The sequence below is a fragment of the Lynx rufus genome, unplaced genomic scaffold, assembly GCF_022079265.1.
Source record: "Lynx rufus isolate CCGP_SWC_20201006 ecotype Redwood Valley unplaced genomic scaffold, mLynRuf1.p SCAF_12, whole genome shotgun sequence".
NCBI classification, from domain to species: Eukaryota; Metazoa; Chordata; class Mammalia; order Carnivora; family Felidae; genus Lynx; species Lynx rufus.
In genome coordinates this window covers 39,842,721-39,867,985 of record NW_025814826.1, presented here as the reverse complement: position 1 = coordinate 39,867,985, position 25,265 = coordinate 39,842,721, and the positions used below count along the sequence as shown (strand labels likewise).

General features: G+C 37.6%; 1 protein-coding gene across 1 annotated transcript in view; it reads right to left on the bottom strand.

Annotated features, from left to right (window-relative positions):
* PKHD1L1 (PKHD1 like 1) overlaps positions 1–25,265 on the bottom strand; it is a 167,568-nt gene that overhangs the window by 66,630 nt on the left and 75,673 nt on the right. Inside the window, exons 40-52 of the mRNA XM_047074118.1 lie at positions 24,220–24,369; positions 22,141–22,315; positions 21,006–21,162; positions 19,955–20,111; positions 17,973–18,052; positions 17,406–17,535; positions 15,962–16,091; positions 12,262–12,503; positions 11,093–11,229; positions 8,025–9,054; positions 6,295–6,486; positions 1,916–2,067; positions 421–580 (exon numbers count right to left, since the gene is read on the bottom strand). Of these exons, the coding sequence (XP_046930074.1) occupies positions 421–580; positions 1,916–2,067; positions 6,295–6,486; positions 8,025–9,054; positions 11,093–11,229; positions 12,262–12,503; positions 15,962–16,091; positions 17,406–17,535; positions 17,973–18,052; positions 19,955–20,111; positions 21,006–21,162; positions 22,141–22,315; positions 24,220–24,369 (2,892 nt within the window). The remainder of the gene's footprint in view (positions 1–420; positions 581–1,915; positions 2,068–6,294; positions 6,487–8,024; positions 9,055–11,092; positions 11,230–12,261; positions 12,504–15,961; positions 16,092–17,405; positions 17,536–17,972; positions 18,053–19,954; positions 20,112–21,005; positions 21,163–22,140; positions 22,316–24,219; positions 24,370–25,265) is intronic.

Sequence of the window (25,265 nt, the reverse complement as noted above, 5' to 3'; positions counted from 1 at the left end):
TGTTGAGAGTGCTGCTATAAATATTGGGGTACAAGTGCCCCTATGCATCAGTACTCCTGTATCCCTTGGATAAATTCCTAGCAGTCCTATTGCTGGGTCATAGGGTAGGTCTATTTTAATTTTTTGAGGAACCTCCACACTGTTTTCCAGAGTGGCTGCACCAATTTGCATTCCCACCAACAGTGCAAGAGGGTTCCTGTTTCTCCATATCCTCTCCAGCATCTATAGTCTCCTGATTTGTTCATTTTGTCAAGGCCCTTTTCAACATAAATTCAGTCTCTAATCCTTTCACTCAGCAAACATTTCTTGTTTCCTGCTATATGCAGGACACTGTATGACATATTTGCTCATTAAGCTATTTTTCTCTTCCTTTAGACAAAGCATTAGATAAAAGAATCACTCTGCCCAATGAACACATACCCAAGTAATACAGAGTACTTGTGTTTGCTTCAAGGTGCCAGTCTCCATTCTTGCTAGTATTCCAACTCAACAGATTTGAAGAGCCATTCCTCATATCAAGAACATTAAACATATCAGGATTTTGAGTGAAGTTATGAGATATGATTACATAGTCTTCTTCCTATAAAAGTTTTCCCCAAAATATGATTTCTTTTATATGGTAATATCCTACATAATATACATTAATTTTGATGAGATACACATTAATTTTGATGACATATAGATACAGCTTATATTAAGACTTAAGTTGTGGTTTTAGTTTGTCATTTTGCATTCATATTTTGTTTAGTAACATTTACACATTTATGGAAATAATGCTAACTATATCCTAAAGCAACAAAATTCTCTCTCTCTCTCTCTCTGTATATGTATACACATACACACATATCTAGAGAATATTTTATTTCTATAATTTTTGAAACATTTAAAACAATGATAGGTATTGTTTTTGGCTACACGTATGTAGTATAAGTAGAAGAATATGAATCCCAATTCAGGATACTGTTTATCACCAGAGGTGGAAAGTGGGGGAATAAGATTAGGGTAAGCCAAACAGGGGACTTCCATTTTATCTAAAAATATTTATTTCTGGGGCGCCTGGGTGGCGCAGTCGGTTAAGCGTCCGACTTCAGCCAGGTCACGATCTCGTGGTCCGTGAGTTCGAGCCCCGCGTCAGGCTCTGGGCTGATGGCTCAGAGCCTGGAGCCTGTTTCCGATTCTGTGTCTCCCTCTCTCTCTGCCCTTCCCCCGTTCATGCTCTGTCTCTCTCTGTCCCAAAAATAAATAAAAAACGTTGAAAAAAAAATTTTTTAAAGAAATAAAAATATTTATTTCTTTAAAAAAAAATCAAAAGTAAATATACACAGAATGTTAGATTCAGATAGATCTAGGTGGTAGGCATAAAGGACTTGGCCTGTTGTTTTTTTGTGTTTGATACATGAAAATACAAATTATAGGAGCACCTGGATGGCTCAGTCGGTTAAGTGTTCACCTTCAGCTCAGGTCATGATCTCGCAGTTCGTGGATTGGAGCCTGGTGTCAGGCTCTATGCTGATAGCTCAGGGCCTGGAGCCTGCCTTGGATTCTGTGTCTCCCTCTCTCTCTGTCCCTCCCCCACTCGTGCTCTGTCTCTCTCTTCTCTCAAAAATAAATAAACATTAAAAAATTTTTTAATAATACAAATTATAAAGCCTTTAACTGGTACCTGGAACATAAGCACTCAATAAATGCTAGTTATTTTTACGGTGATAATAAAAGGACACCAGCTTAGTATTATGGGAATATGGCAGAGATTGTTGACTTCGATTCCTACACAAGGTTCCTTTTTTTTGGCTGCTTAGATTCAGGGTGGGTCATGAAGTGTGTGCAGGTCAGCATGTGAGGCAAGCACCTTCCATGCTGCATTCGTGTTATATGCAATCATAATTATTAGAAGATGAATTTTATAGCTCTTTACCTTAAATCCATAGAATGTTGATGTATAGGATATGTTGGTTATGTGACCTACATCTTTGAAATACCAGTTAATGTGCTTTGCATTTGGAATCAGAGCCATCCATCCAGACATATGAGTCAGTCGTTTCTTCTGAAAGGGAACAATGCTTGTGCCTATGGCAGAATGCAAAACAAACAAATAATAGTGATCTCTATCTCTAGAAAATTCCTCTTTTTACCAAGAAGTGCAAATGTCAAATATTAGCCAAGTCAACAGAAGTCTCTGAAGAAGTCAACATAGCATTTCATTACTTATATTCTAAATGTCTTTGTTAACTGAAGGCCCCAATGTTTAATATTCCACTTAACTGAAATACAAAATGCTTTCTCACTTGGAATTCTGAACTGAGATGACATCATTATTCCTTAGGGAAAGATAAAATTCAAACATGATGATGATTATGACCACTATGACAAAAGTGTTTAAATATATTAACACAGTTCTTTAAGTATTATTGGTCTAAAATATAATTCTTTTGAGGAGTCCCTAGGTGGCTCAGTTGGTTAAGTGTCTGACTCTAGATTTTGGTTCGGGTCATGATCTCATGGTTCGTGGGATTGAGCCCTGTGCCAGGCTCTGTGCTGACAGCGTGGAGCCTACTTGGGATTCTCTCTCTCCCTCTCTCTCTGTGCCTGCGCTGTGCGTGTATTCTCTCTCTCTCAAAATAAATAAATACATAAATATTTTTAAAAAATATGTACTGTGTTGCTATTCTTTTAAGAACTTAATTCTTCAGGATGCTTCATTTGTAGGGCATGTCAATATAAGTTATAATTCTTTATTAGATTTCCTGTATTTGTTGAGTTAACAAAATCTGAGTAACAAGTACTAATGGTAAGATTTGATTAAAGCTCTTAAGGATCTAGGTTACCACCAGACTTACCAGGAACAATGGCCATGATACCCTAAATTTTGTGAACAACAAACTTGGGACCTAAACTACCTGTTATGAGAAAAAAAATATTTAACTTGGTAATTCTTGTTCATGAGAGAGTGCCTGACAACTTCAGCTAAAGATTTGAAAAGAATTCTTACAATGTAAAGAAGAGATCTATGATTAATTGCTTACATTCTATTTTTTCCATTCCCTTCCCTCTCTCTTGTCATCTCTGATTGAACTTTATGTTAAATTTGCAAACTCTTCCCTTATAAATTTAGGAAGAAGAAGCTAGAAGAAAGACTATAAAATAAACTCTCATCCTTTTTCTTTGGAGAATGAGGCAAAAAAGTTCCAATATTAAGGAGGAACAAATTCATTAATTCTTAGGCTTGTGAATTAGCACTGCATTTAAAAAGGCCATGAGCAGAGACCCTGAAAACATACAGTTCCAAATGACCTGCAATGTATGAGCAGAACTATGATGATTTCAATTTTATTCAGTAAGTATTTATTCCTCTCTCTTCCTTAAGTGCAGCGTAGATTCCTCAGGCCTATTGATGTTGGGGGACCAGACACTCATAACCATTTGAAAAGTGCTAGCTGAGTGAGCCTTGCCATCTTGAGCCTCTGGTTGCAGTGCAGAGATCCTGCCCCAGGGAGCTGGCTCTCCTTTCAGCATTTGCTCTGGAATAAACACACATGGAACAACCTGAATTCAACTGTTGGGAGGAGCAGAGCCCAAAGCATCCTAGCCGAGCACAGCCAAGATCACCCAACCCCCAGTCCTCAGACACGAGAGTGAAAACAAGTGATTGTAGATTTAAGCTATTAAGTTTGGGGATAGTCTGTCAGGAAGCAATAGGTGACTTAGATAAGAGTTCATGAAAATCATCCACAACCTCTAGAATTTGCTCTATGTTTGGCAGAACCAACCTCCACCAAAGTTTTTCTGATGCATGGAATTATACTTTAAGCTGAACTTCCTTCATGATTATTTTGTAAATAAAACTAATTATCATTTTTAATAGTTATTTTTGTTTTCTTAATTTTTTTCAGATGCATTCATTTTCAGCATGTTGATTTTAAGCATCTTGGACTGAAATTTGAAATTGATATTTAAAAAAACAGTATTAAAAGTAAGTGTCTCAGATTAATTTGCCATCTGGTCTATAGTATCACTAACAGTGTCAAAAATTAATTTGCCATCTGGTCTAACTTTACATATGAATTCATAAAGATATGTATATTCATACATATATACATAAAGATACACACATCACCATGTATAAGACCCTTTGATAAAGATATCTAAAGATATATGTAAAGTTATATCAAATCTTATTTCCCACTTTTCTAGTATATTTGTTGAACTTTTGATTCATTTAGTATATATATAAAATGAAAACAAGTGATCTTTTTTTTTGTTTTTAATTCTTAGTACTAAGTAATTTTATTTGGATTTAATGGAGATAAATAAAAATAGTCAAATTTGCTTGACTATGAAAATTGATTTATTTTTTATGTCACATTATAAAGGAAAATACCTGGCATGATGTTTTCTCCACTCTGTAATTTGGTCTGGGTACTACAACTAATTCCATTGTAATTCAATGCTTACTGAGTCTCCACTATCGCAATGTCTTGTATTGAGTTATGTGGGTGACAGAAAGATAAATTTATAGATCTTGCCACCAAGGTGTTCAGTTTAGTAATTAAATAAAAATCTTTATTCCTGAAAGGATCAGACAAAACGGCACAGAGAGACTTCACAAGAAAGCTATAGTCTCATAAATTCAGAAATATTAGACTTCTTAAATCAAAAATAAAAACCAACAGGGCACCTGGGTGGTTCTGTCGGTTAAGCGTCCTGCTCTTGGTTTTGGCTCAGGTCATAATCTCACTGTTTGTGGCTTTGAGTCCAAGTTGGGCTCCATGCTCACAGCATGGAACCTGCTTGGGAGACTCTCTCTCCTCTCTGCCCCTCCCCCACTCTCTTCCTGTCTCAAAATAAATAAACTTTTAAAAAATGAATAATAACACAAATAAAAACTTCTAAAATCATCACTACCGCCACCACCACCACCACCACCAAAAAACCAACAATGACAAAAAACAAACCCTAAACTACAGACTCAAAATGTTTAAATATTACTACTGAAAAATTGTTAAAGGCATATATATTTTTTATTATGCTGTATATTTAAAATAATTTCCTCAGGGTGGTTTGTACATCTCTGAGTCCTCTGGAAAATTATCTTAGACCACGTTTTATAAAAAGCTAATGTTCAGTCATTAAAGTATTTGAAGATATGATTAAAACTTTTATCATAAGTAACTATTTGATAACATAATAATGGGAAATATTAATGTATTATCTCATCAGACAAAATAGCTTCATTTGCTTTTGGTGTTTTGGTTCCTTTTTGTTTTAGCTTCTCAGTTTTTAATCAGAAGAAAACATTCATAGATACTTTGCTTAAAATATTGTTTATTGTACCACAGTCTCTAAAAGTTTAAGTGATGTTGCTCCATCCCAGACATCTGGTAATCACAAGAAAAGGAATGGCTGCTGGGTTCATGTTTTTAAGCCACTGAGATAGTGGGTATAACCATTACCCAGAGAGTTGCTGTATGACCTTTTCAATTCATAGGAGGAAGAAACTCTAGTAGGAATGTTTTAAAAGTTAAATATAATAACTGATAACATCGTAATAAATGATAAAAGAATTGCTTCGTACTTACTGTTTCCCCTGCAGATCCACTGTCCACTATTCTTCATGAGTTTGGACAGTGGGGAGCAGAGGAAGAAGAGAGGCAGAGAGGAATGTGTAATGAACTCATTAGTCCCCTGACTCTCTCCCTGTGAGGAAGTAGGGGGTTCTCAGTGGGCTCCTGCATCTCTCGACCAAAGGGCACATTCCCATTTAACTTGCTTGTTTGGCTGGTGCAAATGCCAGAGGGATCATGAATAATGACAGCAAATTAATTCAACCTAGTCAGGTAATGATGTCAAGCTCATCTGATATTCCAGGTATGATATCATTACTAAAACAAATCGGTGAATCAATAATCCCTGGCACCTGGTGTACAGCTATTTACCTAGCAAATGCCCCTCCAACCCATTTCAATCAACAAATATAATCAAAAGGCTCTGCCTTCACTAGCAGGGACAACAGTGTATTTTTACCGTCTTGCTCCAAGGACTGTGTCAACTTTCCTACTCTCTGTGGTAATATTATCTGGAGGTTCCTTGAGCAGCAGAACATCATGCTGGTCCATGCATTTATTCCATATCCTCACATGCCCATTTTGGGTGTGTTATTTGTTTCCTGCCTGATAATGACTCATAAAAATATTATAATTTTTCCATGTTCCAAATAGCGAGTGACAACTCAAAAAGATGATGATGAAAATAGAAAAATATTTAAGTTACTAGTTTAAACGATTGTATTCCACTTACCAAAAGAGTCTGAGAGAACCACATCCTTTTCAAGCAGAGATACTGGAGAAGGCTTGTTGAATGCCAAACGGTGGAAGCTGACTGAGGCGTCACAGACAGCCCCAGGGAACCCAATGCTCCACTCGGCTTCTTGTGTGCAGTGGGAAGGGTCCAGCAATGAGCTGTATGGAATGACAGTGTGTCCTCTGTGACCTAGGAGATGGACATAAACAGAATGTTTCCTGTATCATGTTAGAAAACTAAAAAAACCAACAAAACCCCAAACTGTCTACAACAAATAACTACTGTGACCCATAGTACCAGTAACAAAATCTAAAAGTCCTGGTAATTTATTTTTTTGGCATGGGGGAATAGGACCTCATATGGAAGCTTTGCAGTGGATTCTTTGGTTAGGGAGATTATTGTAGATGTAGATGAAACACAGGATCTGAAGAATACATGAGAGCCAAATAAGGATGGGAAACAGGATAAGTAACTTACTCAAGGATACACAGAAGGATTCAAACCCAGGAAGTCTAACCATAGAGCCTGTACTCTTAACCAATGGACTGCCAACTATCATTAAATACCCAAGCTGAATGAATTAGATACTAATAAAGGTTATACAAATTTTTATAAATGAGAATCACCCAAATGTTCTCCCTCTAAAAGCCACAATTAGAACAACAGTGAAAAGTCAACAACTATAGTTGAGAACTCAGTCTATTTGAATATTGAGATGAATCTTTTTCCATCTTACAAAGTCTTTCAAAAGTAAATTGTTAATATCTGTAGATTTACTTGTCAATGATCTCTTAAAGAATTATGTAGAATCCCACACATAATCCTTGTGATCTTATTTAGGCAAATATATCATTAAAATGTGTACAGATACTAAACTGCAGAAATTATGAATATTTACAGAAAATGTGGCATACTCTATGTTGAATTTTGTACTACAGTTAACATATTCTTTGAACTAATTTCAAATTCAGAATTTAGAGTGGTAAGAAAAGGACTGGGGAGCCTGGGTGGTTCAGTCGGTTAAGTGTCTGACTTTGGCTCAGGTCACGATCTTACGGTTTGTGAGTTTGAGCCCCACATCCTGCTCTGTGCTTACAGCTCGGAGCCTGGAGCCTGCTTCGAATTCTGTGTCTCCCTCTCTCTCTGCCCCTCCCCTGTTCGCACTCTGTCTCTCTCTCTCAAAAATAAATAAATGTTAAAAAATTTAAAAAAAAGGAAAGAGTTAACAGTAGCCCTGTAACTTATTCCTTTCTTTTACAGATTTTAGCAGGATATTTCTAGTTTGCTTACATTGCTGCCAGTAAATAAACCTGGAATATATACATTGATGGGGCATGATTAGCTTAGAGAATTTGGGTAATCATGTAAACAGTTTCTTATCTGTATAATTAACTGAATATAAAATGAATAAGCAAAAAATTTCCCTTTGTGGTCAAAGTTCCCATAAATATTCCTCAAAATTTGCTGTTAATCCAAACCAAAGTGCAAATGCAAGAGAAAAAAAAAAGGATAAAGGATATTTTTAAAGGCTACACCTGACAATTTGGGCTTCTTCCACAAAAAGAGTGTCTCATCTGTGCCTAGTGCTGACCTATATCCTTAAATCATTGCCAAAGTTTGATGCTGGGTAAGATCTGTGATTCATGTGAGTCTGCTTTGACAGTTCAACTCTCTGTGTAAACATAAACATTTCCAATGTATATTACCAGATGAGAATATAACATTACCTGTAAGTGAACCATCAACATCAATCAGTACCACTTCATGTTCCCATCGAAAGCCAGCCTTGTTTGGTGTGTGAAAATACTGGATATCAACAAATTTTGCACTCCAACCTCCACATTTTTCATTACAAACTCCAGTGATGGATGTCACTCCCAAAGCTGCACAGTTGGGACGGTCAAAGTTCATAAAGTGTACAGAAGATACAGTCAAGCCTTCACTAAATGGGAGAACCAGGCCTTTCCTTGTGCAAAATGCAGACCCCATTCCCAGTTCATCAAGATGCCCAACTATTTTGGCATTTTTAATCACTGCTCCATTGGTTTCACCCCATCCCCCAACATAAGGAGCCAGAATCCTCTTGGTCTCGATTCCAGCCTCATAATTATTTACCATCACAAAGTTATGGAACTGAAGGGCTCCTCCATTGACCCATTCAGCTCCTTTTTCACAGTTCCAAGTAGTAAGTGAATTAAATATCGCAGGCACTGGCACTGTAGAAGTACAAGATCCTGTTTGCATGGGGAAATATTCTTCAAATATCCATAGTCCAAACCAGCCTTGAGAATGAACAGTGTTGTTAAAGAATTCTCCAAGAGGAACTCTTTTTTGGCAAATGTTTCGGTCATAGGATGGCCCATCAGGATGGTTGTTCATTCGGTACCAAAAGCCAAAGTGAGTGCCTCCAGCAGCTGCATTGTGTCGTATGGTGTTGTTTGGGTTGGTTACCCAAAATGCAGCTGGGGTCACATCATCATTCAAAAGACTAGTACTTTGTTGCACAAAGACTGCCAAGTTATATTGCAAAATATTGCCATGTTCAATACCATCTTCTATAAAAAATGCTCCTCCCTTGATATCATATATAATATTCCACTCAACCAGCAGGTGATGTGTGTTATGGATAGTAACAGCTCTGTTATAGGCCTGGTGAATTGCACAGCCTCTTACATAAGATGTAAATTGCAAATCTCCAAGCAGGTGCCAATGAATTGGATATCGCCCCAACCGGAAAGCCTGGCCAGCATGGAATATCTGTCAAGCCCAGAAATCATAGCTATTTAGTGATACACATAGACTCATAATTTGCCTGGCTTATATTTTCTTGTTTCAAAACAATCTCCAATTTTATATTAATTATTATCAATACATTTATATCTGCCATATTATTCATGTTTATCCTTCAAATCTGTTATGTGACCTTCAATCCACATTGTTTTATTCAATATATAACAGCCCATACTTGTTACCAAATGAATGAATGAACAAAAGCCATCTCTGAATCTTGTTTTTCACCTCAATCTATTACTAAACTTCCATGTTTGGCAATATAAAACCTTTCAAAGACTTATTTTTCTCCTTCACTCTGATTCTTATATAATAATAACAAATATTTCTTGAATGTTTACCGATTGCCAGATATTGTGCTGTGTCCTATATGCATGATCAATCTTTACCACGGCCCTACAAGGTAGCCATTTGTCACCAACTTCACTTTACAGATGAAGTTTACGATGGCTAAGAATCTTGTTCATGGTCATAAAACTCCATTTAAACTCCATTAAAGGTGGTCTGATTCTAGGTTGGTGCTTTTATTAACCACTGTGCTGTGCTTTCTTCCGGTAGGTCTATAATCCATTAATTTAATACAGAGGATACCAGTGTGTGGGAGTGCGTGTGCAAGTGTGCGGGTGTAATATGATCCCATAATGTTAGAAAAAATATTAGGGCATCTATTTATTTTCATTTTTCATCTAAAAATAAAAAACTATTACTAATAATCAATACACAGATCGACCCTGACCTTATTTAGTCCATATCTCAGATGTCACATATGTGTAACATATCCTAGAAAGAGGGAGAAACAGGTGTTGCCTCTACCACCCTTAATACGTTGTTTGCAGTCTAGGTGTCTCCAATTTAATAGATTTATGGATTTTACTATTCCTCTCTCTCTCACACACACCCTCTCTCCCTCCCTCCCTTCCTTCCATCATTTCATCCTTCCTATCCTCCTCCCTTTTACTGAACATCTGATAAAAACTGTGCTAAATTTTGATTATATAGACTGAATATGAGTAAGTTACAGAGGGGCTCCTAATCTCCTGGGGATAACTTGCGTATTTATTCATTTTTTCACAAATTGGTTACATTAACAATCAGTTGAGAACCTGCTGTATGTCAAGCACAGTTTCAGCTATAGGACAATCAGTAGAAAACCAGAAACACAAAATCTCTGAACTAATTGAGTTTATGTTCTAGGGAGAGATATTGAAAATAGATATATATATGTCAGGAGCTATGAGTAAATGAAGGAAAACGGGTTTGGGCAGTTATTTCAAATAAAGACAGTAAGGAAAGGCCTCTCTTAAGGGAGGACATTTGAGAAAGACACCTGACCGAAATGAATGTGAGCCATACAAGCATTTGCTGGAGGAGCATTCCAAGCAAAAAGAAGAGCAAATGCAAAGAACCTGAGACAGAAATGTGCTTGACAAGGAGGCCCATGCAGCTAGCATGGCATGAGCCTGGGTAGAGTCACAGGAGATAAAGTCAGAGGCAAGCTGGGGGACAGATCGTGTGGGTCCTATGGGAAGGACTTGGGCTTTTTGTTTTAGGTGTAACATAAAGCCATTGGAACAGGGTGCAGCAAGATCTGATTTATACTTTAAAAAGTTTATTTGGCTGTGGCATGGAGATTCTATTGGAGAAAGGGTGGAAGCACGGTGACCAGTTAGGAGGGAATCATAGTAGTCCAGATGAGAGGGGACGGTGGCTTGGGTGAGGGACTGGGTGGCAGTAGTGGAGGGAGAGTGGATGCAGGTCATTATATTTTGTAGGCTGTGTGGGTAGAACTTGCTGACGAATTTTATGTGGGGTGTGAGAAAAAGAAACAAAATTTTGGCATGATTAAATGGGTGAATAATTGGGTGTATCAAAATTGTCTGTTTACTTCTCTGTCTCCTCTACCAGATCATAAGCAGCATCTGGTCAACAGCAGGAGTTCAGTGCTTAGTCACTGCCATGGATAACTTTTGGCAAACCACTGTGATTTACTAACAATGCGTCTTACCTCTACGTATTCTATTCTTCCAGTTACCATATTAGCACCAGGGACAGGAGCATGAAACATAATGCAGCCTCCAAACTGGTCACTTCCTATTTCTTCTCCAAACTTTCCCTGGAAGCATGTCTGTGTAGCAAATTCACCTTGAAAAATATTTTTTAAGATATCATAAAGAAAAACCATGGCAAAATCCTTTAATTATATAGATCCCCCATACCTAATTATACCTTTTTATTCATACATAATTTTAATCTCATCCTGGGATATAATTATTTGCATTTACATCATTTCCTCCTCTATCTCGTTCACCTTTGCATTCCCTAAGGTACCTATTACAGCATTTTTCAAAGATACTAAATAAATATTTGACTGGTTAAATTAATACTAATAAAGATATTTTTTCTTACTATCTCTGAAGCTTTGCCCCAATATTTGGAGATTAACATAATGCAAATCCTATATTTGTATAGCACTAGAATATGCATATTGCCACTTAATTCCTGTAACTACAGTAAGTGGGCAGAACAGGAAATATTCTTATTTTAAACAGGATGATATTAGGTTTCATGAACTGGAATCAGAATGTAGGTTATTTGACACTGAATCCAGAGAGCCTTTTCTAATATAACCCACTGAAGTCTATCTTTAAACCATATTTCTTAATATTTAACTATACATCATATTGTAATGGTATTTTTATTACATAAAAGCATCTATCTATCTATCATCTCTCTATCTATATATACACGCATACACACACAGGCACACATATAAGAACTGTGGTAAGCTATGGAATCATTTCTTGTCTAATGACACTTGAGTGGAAGAGACACGTCTCTTCAGGACCAAAGTGATTAACTGATATTGCCTGACACCCTGGCCATCCCATTGCCTTGTCCCAGAGATCACAGAGGCCTATGTTGAGGTGGAGTCTCCATCAGCCTATATCCTAGAATCATAACAATGAGCATATTGGACACGTGCAGCGTGAGTGAGAAATAAACCTTTCTCATTTTAAAGAGAAATGCCATTTGAGGTTTATTTAGTACTAGAGCATAACCTAGTATGCTCTTTTAACAGCAGTTTTTAACTGGGGGTGATTTTTCTCCCAGGGAGCACTTTTACAATGTCTGGAAACAATTTACAAGCTGACACACTCAGGTTGCTAAAATTACCAGTGTCAAATCCATCAGGACATGCTGGAATTTTGTGATTCCACTCCATAGTATCAGATCCTCTTATTAAAATATTCCTTGTGAGAATTCCAACTTCTGCTCTTGCTTCAAACAGAGTTCCATCAGGGAGTGTGACAGTGATTCCTAAGTGTGTGTAATTCAGCGGGTCAGTGAGCACTACGTTTGTGCCATCAGCAGATACGGATGCAATGGTGCGTTTTTCATTCTCTCGTTGACCGTGTCTGTAAAAATTTCAACAAAAACCTTTCCAGATTAATCTAAATCAACATAATCTTGTTTCAGTGCATTTGTTTTATGCTCTCTGAACACTCCCTCTATAAACTAGGAAATTTTTAAATGTCTTACAACATTCTGAAGAGGAATTCGAAAATGGTGTTTAACTCTTTCTTAGAGTGAGCAAATTTTACAAATGCATTTCAATTAAATAAATATGTTCCCAGCGCTGCAGTTGTTTAGAGAGAACTGGACTAATTCCTATAAACTATTCACATAAGCCATTCACTTAAAACTTTGAAGATCACACGCAGTGGTCCTCCACTGCGAATGATTATATCTGCCCATGAGACATTTGGCAATGCCTGTCACATTTTTGGCTGTCACAAATGGGGGTCCGACTGGCATCTAGTGGGGAGTGGCTATGGATATTTCTAAACATCCTATAACACAAGGGGCTGCCCCACACAAGAAAGACTTGTCAGGCCCAACGTGTCAACAGTGCTGAGGTTGATAAGCCATTGGAAGTTTCTGAGTAGGGAAAAGACAAGACTGAGGGGAAGTATATGAAGCCTTATTTCTACCACTTCTTCAAAACACCTCCAATTCCAGCCACAGCGAAAGGACCTCTCGATTCTATAATATACTCACTCATGTATTCAGTCATTCAGCAAACATTTATTGAGTGTCTAGCTGGTTTTCTAGGCACAGAATGAAGGATGCCAAGTAGAAAGTACCCCTGACTTTACAGAGATGTGTGTGCCCGTGCCTGATTGTATATTATCTACTAAAGTGTGTGACTGATGTTTTCAACAGAGGTAAGGTTAGGGGAGTTATTTCTGTGTCTTCCTGACCTTCCCTTTTGACTCATCTCTCCCTTGGCAAATCTTTTTCCTCTTTTAAATACTAGTTCAAATGACAACGTCACATGCAAACTGGGTAAAAAGACACCTCTCTCGGGGGCGCCTGGGTGGCGCAGTCGGTTAAGCGTCCGACTTCAGCCAGGTCACGATCTCACGGTCCGTGAGTTCGAGCCCCGCGTCGGGCTCTGGGCTGATGGCCCAGAGCCTGGAGCCTGTTTCCGATTCTGTCTCTCCCTCTCTCTCTGCCCCTTCCCCGTTCATGCTCTGTCTCGCTCTGTCCCAAAAATAAAAAAAAAGAAAAAAAAAAAAAAGACACCTCTCTCAACTTTCGCAGCTCTTCTTCTGGATTCCCAACACACTCTATCTCATGCCCTGTCAGTGCCCACCATTGCCACACTGCGGGCCCATCATGTCTGCTGTGGCTCTCCTATCTGCTTCTTCGTCCCTTCCACTACCTGGCTGCTCCTGCAGGTAAGGCACCCAGAGGTTAAGTCATTTTGTGTGCTGAGCACTTAGTACAGTGCCTGTCACAACTCAGGAACAGTGTTTGATTGATTTAACAAATTAATGCAGAACGAATTAGTGAGGGGAGGAAAATAGAGGAGTGGAGCCCACATCGGAAGGTGATGTAATATTCCAGGTGTGAGGGACAGAGTCTAAATTAAACTAAGGGCAGGGAAAGCTGATGGAAGAGACATTTCAAGGGCAGGACCCAAAGAACTTGGTGATGTGCAGGAAGTGACAGATACTGATAGTCAGAAAGTCACTGGGAAAGTTTTTGTGAAGATCAAAACTAGACTGTAAGGGCTTAAGGGGAAAAAATGGATAACAAAAATGCAATGAAAAAAATGGGCATAATATTTAAGCAAATTAATCATTTTTTTAAGCAAAATGAAAGCAGCTAGAAAAGATAAGAGAATAAAGTTATTTTTCAAGACAGTGAGTGGCTGGAGAAAGCCAAAGTACAAAAGACTCAGAGAAGGAACTGTGGGCAAAGGAAGCCATGGGGAGGTGAGGATTAATGATGCTTGAGCTAAGGGTATACCAAGAGTGTAAGATCCCTTAGGCGATATAGAAAAGGGATTTAGGATGGCCTCTCCCAAATTCTCTTGGATTCAGATGATACACAGATTTCTTTAGAAAAGAAGGTTCTACAAAGCATTTTAATATGTTATGTGCACCTGAACACAATTTTTATGCCTTTGTAATAATATCTAACATTTATACAGCACTTACTTTGAGCCAGTTTCACTCTGAGTGCCTACACATACTAACTCATTTAATTCTTACAATAACTCTGACATAGACACTATTAGCATTCTAGTTTTCCTGAAGTACAGAGATGAAATACTATGGCTGCAGACCTGGCAAGTGGTATTGCTGGGAAATGGGTCCAGGCTGACTAACTTTAGTAGTTTTCTCAACCACTTGTTTTTACAAATTCTTAAATACAACGTATGAATGAAATAGTAAACAATGAGTTCAGTTTGGTGGGAAACTTCTTAATTCTTGTTCCTTAAAATTAAATATCTCTAAGCTAAGTTCTAAATTTACCCTGTTATTTCACACAGAAAAGCTATAAACAAGAACCTTCTATTCTACTCGGAAGCCCTCTCATTTTGCTGCTTTTTATTTTGCCATTATGTAATTAAAATTTCTTCCAAAGGCAGGAAAAAAAAGGGCACTTATAAAGCTAAGTATATACTTAACTCTTCCGAACATCTGCAAGTCTATTTTTAACTTGGAAAATGGCAAAATCAAAATGCCATCTTGAATTTTAATTCTAAATTGAGTCACGACCTTAACATAATTTAGCCGTTTCTTACCATAAATTACTACTTGTTACCTGATAAGCATGACCATACCCAATTTTGCTATTACCCATAATTTGAACAATAAAGCAAAAATAAAGCTCTTCCTGCTCCCTTTCCCCACCAATATTCTTGGTGTAGCTGTATTATTTTTATTCTTTTTATTTCTCATTTGCTAATATATATAATTAAGCAGAAATTCAGGGTCATAGGCCGTTTCAATTGTAAAATGTCAGACATGTAAAAGGTCGTGTTAATCATCACTCAATCTGTAATAATTTCTTCTCTTTGTTTCAATCATTACTAACAACCTTGCTCCATGGGAACCACTGCTAAGACTGTAAGATATGAAAGAGTTCCCCAGCAGCCTGACACCGTGTTCTCTGGTGACCCCAAATAAAGCAGCTCGTTTACATTTTTGCATTCATTAATGTATTTAGCTAAAGCTCTAAGTCAGAGGTTTTAAATGACTTAATAGCAGAATGCTTTTTTCAAGCAAAATCTTACATGGGAATTTATCCGTGAAAGACAACTAAAATATTTCATTAGTATACATTTTATAGGTTCAAATTTATACTTTTTCCTATTAGAAATTAACCAATTAAAACAACACAGTGGTGTTCAACCTGATGTTAACATTTAGCAAATATGTACTTGGCTATTTATATTTCTTTATTAGAGGTTTCAAATTTAAATCAAATAGTTGTAGACCTTCTGGATCATCCCTCTTTTGCAGAGTTAAAAAAAATCTCTATTCTAAATCAAAGTTATCATGCCCAGAAGACATCATACCTGTGACCTGTGCTTGCGATTACAATCTTATCGCCTGGTTTCCAAGTTACTGCTTCTTGTAAAATCAAAGTCCTTTCCCCCGCCTTTGCTGTATGAGCCAGACGAGTCCAGATCACAGAAACAGGCAGACCTGGAGCCAACAGACAAACTGAGTCTTTCTTTCTTTTTTTTTTAATTTTTAAATCAGTGTTTATTTATTTTTGAGAGAGAGAAAGATTCACAAAGCACAAGCAGGGGAGGGGCAGAGAGAGAGGGAGACACAGAATCCAAAGCAGGTTCCAGGCTCTGAGCTGTCAGCACAGAGCCTGACATGGGGCTTGAACTCACGGACCATGAGATCATGACCTGAGTTGAAGTCAGATGCTCAACCAACTGAGGCACCCAGGTGCCCCCAGACTGAGTATGTCTAAAGACGTGTTTTCTTGCATAGTGAGGGCTTTATGTATTTTTCATATTTGCCCGGATTGAATCAACTTTGGAAAGGTTCATTTTACCTTGGCATTTTATACCTTTCTCAAAAAAGAAAAAGAAATATTTAGAATGCTTGCTTTATAAAAGTAACAATTACGTTATGATAACATGTGTGGGTCTATAAAACTAAAAATCATCCTTCTGCAATGATATACTCCATTTAAAACAATCATCTTTATAAAAACACAATATAAATGTGATTTGATACTATTGTTAAAACAGGCAGAGGCCTATTACCTTTGCCATTGTTGATATAAATTGCTTATATTGATAATCTAGAGACAAATGAAATGTGTAAACTTCTGAAAATTACATTAGGATATTTATTTAGCACAATGCAGGGTGACAGTTATTATCATAATAGGGATTGTGTTTATACATTCTAAATTTATGAAAGAAACAGATTATTGCAATATAGAAGACTTTAACATAAAAACGATTCACACCATGCTTCCTTTAAATAAGTAAGCCTGATACCTCAAACATGATCATAATCATTTTTATTTGCTGGTAATTTTCCAGAATATAGTCATATAGAAGTACAACTATAAACTTATATTTTAGAAAGAGCCCATTTTAAAATACAAACATTAGAAGTTACAATCTTCTGCTTCCAGACTTAATGCCTTTGTATATAGACAAATGAAAGCAGTAATAATCACTATGTACTCTGGTAGGTGCTGAAATAGGCAAAAGGTGTTGTGAGAACACATACAAAGGAAGAAGCAGAACGGTGTAGAGAAGATCCAGAACGGTGTCCCCAGGAGTGACTTGGGTTGTGAGTCTTGGTAGTAGGAAGGGCTGACCTGCCCTGGATAAGGGGAGGGCAGAGATAAAGAGGAACAAAGAGGGGACATGTAAAGACAGGAGAAGCTTGGCAAGTTTTCCTTTAGAGAGTTGTCAGGAGGGTTATCCCTTGTTTCCTGGCTCGTATCTCCTGGACCAATTCTCTGAGCCCTTTTGGCTGCCCTACCATGCAGATCCAGGATTCCCTCTCGCACGGCCAGAGTTTTGGTGCCATATACTGGGAGCTCAGGAGATCGCAGGTGCCCATGCAAGGTAATGACCGCCCTGTGTTGAAACGGGGATGCTTCTGTCCCAATCTGCAAGGGATTTCACAAGCATCATTCAGAAAGTTAAAAGTCAATATCCACAGTTTTAACCACTTAAAAAGTAACCCTTTCTTTTGAGAAATTGATTGCTCGGTTGAATCTTTCTTCCAGTAGATAAACCTTACATTTTCTAGTCAGATCTTTGGAAAGTATACTGATTGACTTTAGCCACATTTCAGAGCTATTATTTTTTTCTGTTCTATTTAAAATTTGGCTCTATGATAGTATGCTATTCTCTTCCCATTGAAAGCACAAGAACACTCTGGAAGACATTTTCCCAAAAAGGGGATTTTAGACTAGTAATGGAGACCTACATAAAGATAAACTTGTGAGGGCTTGTTATAATTAACCATCCATTTTACAAGTGGTATTTTACAAAGAGATGGAGAGAGGTTAGCAAGGATTCCATATCAGGTTCTCTCGTATACCTGAAGAATGCCTCCGTCTGTAATTAGAATATTTTCTGCCTGGAGTTCAATGTCAGCTTCATCAAATATTAGAGTTCCACCTGTGAACCACACAATTTTGAAATATAACAAAGGAAATTATTATTAAAATCTATTTATCAGATTACACATAAAATTTTAATTTCTTATTCTTTTTTTAATGTTTATTTATTTTTGAGAGAAAGAGCGGGCATGTGCGTGAGTGGGGCAGGGACAGAGAGAGAAGGAGCAGAGGAAGCAGGCTCTGTGCTGATAGCAGAGAGCCCAATGCAGGGCTCAAACTCACAAACCGTGACATCATGACTGGAGCCAAAGTCAGACACTGAACGGACTGAGCCAGCCCTAATTTCTTATTCTTATCTGCTATCACTATGCATGTCACTTTAACTTCAGCTCTTTAACAATATAAAATACAAAAATTTCAGACAAGACCCAAGAGTTGATGGAAAATTAAATCCCTAGACAGATTATTTTCCTTTGATCACTGTTATTTTCTATGCTTTTAAATAGTGCAGCTACATGTTCTATAAACACAAGTCTTCAAAATATAAATTAAGGCCAAAAACAATTAAAATTAGGGGTACATGGGTGGCTCAGTCAGTAGAGCACCCAGCTCTTGATTTCAGCTCAGGTCATGATCCCAGGGTCATGGGATTGAGCCCTGCACTGGGCTCCATGCTGAGCAGGTATTCTGCTTAAGATTCTCCTTCTCTCTCCCTCTGCCCCTCTCTTCTGCTTGTGTTCTCTTTCTCTAAAAAAGAAAAGAAAAGGGGTGCCTGGGTGGCGCAGTCGGTTAAGCGTCCGACTTCAGCCAGGTCACGATCTCGCGGTCCCTGAGTTCGAGCCCCGCGTCAGGCTCTGGGCTGATGGCTCGGAGCCTGGAGCCTGTTTCCGATTCTGTGTCTCCCTCTCTCTCTGCCCCTCGCCCGTTCATGCTCTGTCTCTCTCTGTCCCAAAAATAAATAAAAAACGTTGAAAAAAAATTTTTTTAATAAAAAAAAAGAAAAGAAAAGAAAAGAAAAAGTTAAATTAAATTAAACTAAAAATGAAAGAAAAGCACTTTTTATAGAAATCATGACAATGCTGACATTAGCTCTGAACTCCTATCCACTAATTTGCACCAGCAACACCTATAGCCTGATTAGCATTATTAAAGAATGTGCTGAGATATATTTTTATGAGACTGATGTAAATTTGTCAACAGTAAAACTTTACTTGTCCAAAGGTCCAAGAGTTAATAACTTCAAATACTTGAAACACACTATTATCCTGGAAGTTAAAACAAAAACAAAACACAAAGGTTTTTGAGCAGCTAAAGCCATTATGGCAAAGTTGATACCTGAAAGCCCAAAACATTTTACTTGCACCAAATATTGTTGCTTTTACATGCAGTTGTAACAGTTCTGGTTATTTCCTCCTCTGTACTAATGGAATATCAAGAAGCAGAGAGAAGCCCAAGTACAATGAAAGTAGTTTGAAAGACAAAGGTGAGAGTCACACCTGGCACCCAATGGGAGTTGGGGTGGTCATTTAGTATAGAATTTAGCAAATCTCTCTGATTTTATAACCCCTGGGGGCCACTATACCAGTCCTTTTCTGAATGGGAAATACCTTTTACTGTTGTGATTCACCACACGCGGAGAGGCATAGGCACATGCACATACATTATTATTGAAACAAAAGTTTCGCAAAACAACATTTAACTTTAGAAGGTGCTTACCCATAAGAAGGCAAGACGCTCTGATATTTTCCATTCCATTTCATCAAAAGATTATGGTTACAACACACTAAATAACAGCATACCACAAATGGATTATGATGTTCAATTTAAAGAACACAGTATTCCATATTGCATTAAAAACATCATACCACTATAAATAATCATAATCATGAGTTTTAACTAAATTTTATTCACAGAAATATTCCATAGACAGAATCTAATAAGCAGGTTTTCAGAAATTTACCCTGAATAAGCAACATTTTCAGAATAGGTGTATTTTGATCCAGCAAAATTGTCTGTCCTTTTGTAATAACAACTAGAGACCCTTCCTCGGGGGGAGATTTTCCTCCCCATGAGAAGTTGGAAGACCAGGCATCGACATACAGGAAGTCAGCATCATCCTGTAATAAAATACGAGAAGCTTTTAAATACAGACGTTTTATCAGAATGATTCATTCAACTTCTCAAACAAGAAGGAACCTAAACCAGGAAACATTTTCATTAGTAACAAAGTATAATCTACCTGATTTTTTTTTATTTTTTATTTTTTTAAATTTTTTTTTAACGTTTATTTGAGAGACAGAACATGAACGGGGGGGGGGGGGAGGGTCAGAGAGAGAGGGAGACACAGAATCTAAAACAGGCTCCAGGCTCTGAGAGGTCAGCACAGAGCCTGACGCAGGGCTTGAACTCACGGACCGCGAGATCATGACCTGAGCCGAAGTCGGACGCTTAACCGACTGAGCCACCCAGGCGCCCCTACCTAATTTTTTTTAAAGTTTTAATCGTTTATTTATTTTTGTGAGAGAGACAGAGACACAGCACAAGCAGGGGAGGGGCAGAGAGAGGAGACACAGAATCTGAAGCAGGCTCTAGGCTCTGAGCTGTCAGCACAGAGCCCAATGCGGGGCTTAAACTAACAGACTGGGAGATCATGAGCTGAAGTCAGACACTTAACTGACTGAACCACTCAAGTGCCCCAAGTTTAATCTACTTTAAATATGTCACAGCTGTCTGTCGGTTTATTTCACAATAATTATAAAGTGAAAAATCAATTACCAGTTAGCCTACAATCCAGAATAAGTAAAAACCTGAAATCATAAAATATTAATAACAAGCAACAAAAACATGTTACTTTAAATTTAGCATAGTTACATTTCAGTTATTTTTTGGAGACATTAACAGAGTAAAAAGTCCATTAACAATTATGTCATCTCCCATAATGTTTTCTATTTCTCCTTTCTCTTCTACTTTTCTATTACTGTCATTAGTACTATACTCAACAGCACCTTTACCAGTTTGGCCACGCCATTCCTCCTGATGTTGACGTTAACTGGAGCCCACCCTGAAGGGGTGTGGGCATTTGTCACACAGATGATAAACGTCTTGTTGGAATACTCAACATCACATTTGGCTTCAGCTATGGTGATGTGAACATCCTGCATATTTTCACTGTAAAGGAAAAAGGGGACAAACAAAACATTGACTTTCTTCCCTCAAATTTCTAGGTAACATTTTCAAACCCTATTAATGATACGCACTACTGCAAAAATAATGATCTTACTCCATGATCCATCAAAGTGCAGACTGACACTTTTTTTAATAGCAAGTCTTCAAACTATGTGTTAAGAAAAAAAGTAAACAGAGATTAAGAAGACAGGACATAAAGCTGTACAAATTAGCAGGCATTCCAGTGCTGGGAGAAAAATTGCCTGGGTTCAATTTATTGAAAGAATCCATGTTGGTCTCTAAAGAGCCACTTTTGGTAGAGACTTTCAGGGATCCTTTTGTTTATGTGATATTTGCACTAAATTCAAAGACTTCAGAATTTAATATCCATGTAAAAATTCAAGTCCAAGGTCTTGAGAAATTAAGTACTTGAGAAATTAAAATTGCCTTCTATGATTTAAATGATCTGCGGTTTTGAAGTCAGCCTTATCCACTTGAAGAATAATGACCGTGCAGTATACAAATTTGAGCCAAATAATGAATATGTTTAGGAAGAAGGAATCCGGCCACTTACAATGAAATGGACATGATGTATGAAGACATGTTTCATCAACTCAGTGAAGCAGATCATGGTTGGTGATGAGATAGTAGGGGAAACATAACAAGATGTGATTTATACTTGGGGTCTAACTAGGATTTAGGGCAAATTATTTAACCTAATTTCAGTCTCCTAGCCATAAAATGGGATAAAAATATCTAAGATGGTAAGGCAGGAAGTTTCTGTGGGGTAGGAAGGTGCCTGACATGGAGTAAGTAGTTGATAAATGTTGGCTATTAGTACTAGGATGTGCCTCAAGCATGACTTCTGAGCAGATGGGTACACATTACGTGAGTATTTTAAGCACTGTCCTTGCATAGGAGAAAGGAAGAGTGATGCCTTGAGCTTATATACACCTATGTATGTGTGTGTGAAGACAGTACCTGAAGCCTGATCCCGTGATCGTAAGTCTGGTGCCCCCTGCTGTACTGCCTCTCTTGGGAAATAGTTCTGTGATGAGTGGAGTCAGTGACATGGCATACGTAAAAGGGGTCGTGGACTGTGACAAATCCTTCCCGTTGACCACACTCACTTCACAGGCTTGCTCAGGTCCTCTGCCTGTGAGAAGAGGATCGAACTGAGGACAGTTCTGCCATCAGGCCCTTATTCATTTCCAAAACTCCCATTTTCAATAACATCTTCCTTTTCCTGTAATCACTTCCAATATACACAGGCTATTTTTCAATTAATAAGGATCTCTAGCAATAGCCAAAAAATCTCAAAATTCATGCATGTAGTCAAAGAGAAAACCCCTTAGACCCTTTCCTGGAGACTCTTACTGTAGATGATGCTACAAACCTCCCTGTGGTTTCCAGCCCTAGAGGATGCAACACTACAAATCAGAGCAGGAAGGGAGGGAGAACTGGTAAGACACACAGGCTGAGAGCAGCAAGGACTGACAGCTGGAAGTGAGCTAAGAGACAGAAAGAACACAGACATCTGGTACGAAAGTGTACAAAGAAGAAGAGCTGGCATCAAGACAGCCCCAAAAACCTCGACAAATCTTGACAGCACTGTTGCATTAAAAAAAAATCAGCATATAAACTGATGTTGAAATGATAAATAAGCTCATTCATAAAAGTGTTATATTTTCTTCAATATTCTTTGTTTAAGAAGTCAGGGGTGCCTGGGTGGCTCAGTTGGTTAAGCATCCAACTTCGGCTCAGGTCATGATCTCATGTTTCGTGGGTTCGAGCCCCACGTCTGTCTCTGTGCTGACAGCTCAGAGCCTGGAGCCTGCTTTGGATTCTGTGTCTCCCTCTCTCTTTGCCCCTCCCCAATTGGACTCTGTCTGACTCTGTCTCCCTCTCTCTCTCGAAAATAAACATTTTTTAAAAAGTCAGAGAAGAAGTAAAAATGTTTATAAAGACTTCCTCAAATTTTGTTAATTTTTTTTAAATGTGTATAAACCATATTTTTTATTCACCTAGAGCATTCCTTTTGTTTCATCTTAAATTTCACTGGATAATTAAAATGTGTTGTGTACTTAAAATACCAGATGTTTAAACTTCACAATAATATGATAACCCAAGAATTAGGGTTAATAATATCTCCACTTAATAGATGCATGAACTGAAATAGAGTTCAGTTACTTAACTGAGGTGACACAGTAAGTGGAAAAATGAAATTCAGGGGCTCCTGGGAGCCCGGGCTCTTAACCACCAAATAAAAATAAATAAGAGTAATAATAATAACAACAGCAAATCACATCTCATGTTTCAGATATCATTCCATCCACTTTACATACATTAACTTATTAAACCTTACAATAATGAAGTAGGAAAATGTGATTATTCTCAGTTTACAGATGAGGAAACTGAGGCACAGAGTAGTTGAATAACCTGCCCAAAGACACAGCTTGGGTTTGAATCTTGGCAATGCATTATCATGGTTTACACTCATAACCATTATACTATCTTATCTTTAACGGAAATCTAACAGTTCAATAGGAATTAAAAATGTGTTCTCCATTAGGCATGCTCAGTTTACCTGATAAACTGAAAAACCACAATTTATTATAAACAATTTAATCTAGCCCAAAGGTCATGAGTCTTGAAAGACATATAAACCTAGAAAACAAAGTTCTACAGAAATTGTTTAAAATGAGGACAGTCAGAGGCGCCTGGGTGGCTCAGTTGGTTGAGCGTCCAACTTCGGCTCAGGTCATGATCTCACAGTTTGTGAGTTCGAGCCCCACGTCGGGCTCTGTGCTGACAGCTCGGAGCCTGGAATCTGCTTCAAATTCTGTGTCTCCTTCTCTCTCTGTCCCTTCCCCACTCATGCTCTGTCTCTGTCTCTCAAAAATGAATAAACGTTAAAAAAAATTTAAAAAGAAATTTTTTAAATGAGGACAGTCATAAAGGTGATTCAATTGCCTCCAAATCTTAGAAGAAATTTAGACTCTGATTTCTTTAACATTAACCATTTCTCAGAGACTGCCACTCTTTTTTCTGACTACTTACCATTATTACGTGGAGTTTTACATAATAGTGTTGTGCAATCGGATTTAAGCCTGTCAACTGCACATTCTGAGCCACACACTAATATAGTTGAGGTCTGTGGATTAAACCCAGTGCCTGTCACAGTCATGGTCTGACCACCACCAAAGCTCCCTAATAAAGAAAAATAAAAGGGAAAAACACAGCTAATGAAATGAAAACCTCCTCTGTGTACATATTTCAAAACCTGAAATGGAAGTAAATTATAATAAATGAAATGATTCTTAGAACTGAAATTATATAGTATATATTATATTAATGCAACAGAATTCCTTTTGATGGTATTAATTTAAAACGTTTACTGAGTAGGGGCGCCTGGGTGGCGCAGTCGGTTAAGCGTCCGACTTCAGCCAGGTCACAATCTCGCGGTCCGTGAGTTCAAGCCCCGCGTCAGGCTCTGGGCTGATGGCTCAGAGCCTGGAGCCTGTTTCCGATTCTGTGTCTCCCTCTCTCTCTGTCCCTCGCCCGTTCATGCTCTGTCTCTCTCTGTCCCAAAAATAAATAAACGTTGAAAAAAAAAATTTAAAAAAAATAAAAAAACGTTTACTGAGTAAACATTACATCCTGTCATTTATTTCAACTACTTCTAGGAACCAAAATTTTATTTACCAGAGATGTCAAAAGGAATTTCAGAGTAGTCAAAACATAAATGCAAAATTACTATTTAATTAAGAGTACATTGATTATACTTTCTTTAACCACTAAGATAATTTTCAAATAGAAAAAAATATTTATGTATTCGTAATTATAGGTCAGTGACGTCTAAATATGATTTTATAAAATTATGTTAACACTAAGAGAAATATAGGCAGTAAATGAATATTTTGAAGTGATTCATTGATACATGCACATGCTTATTTGATGGATAAACCAAACTATCTTCAATGTGTTATAGGAACTACAAATCTTAGCAGTGTTTAAAGAATAATTTTTTTACTGAAGTGTTTACTGAAGATTAAGTGTTTACTGAAACAATTTAAAATATTTGTAGGTTCCTACACATTCATGGC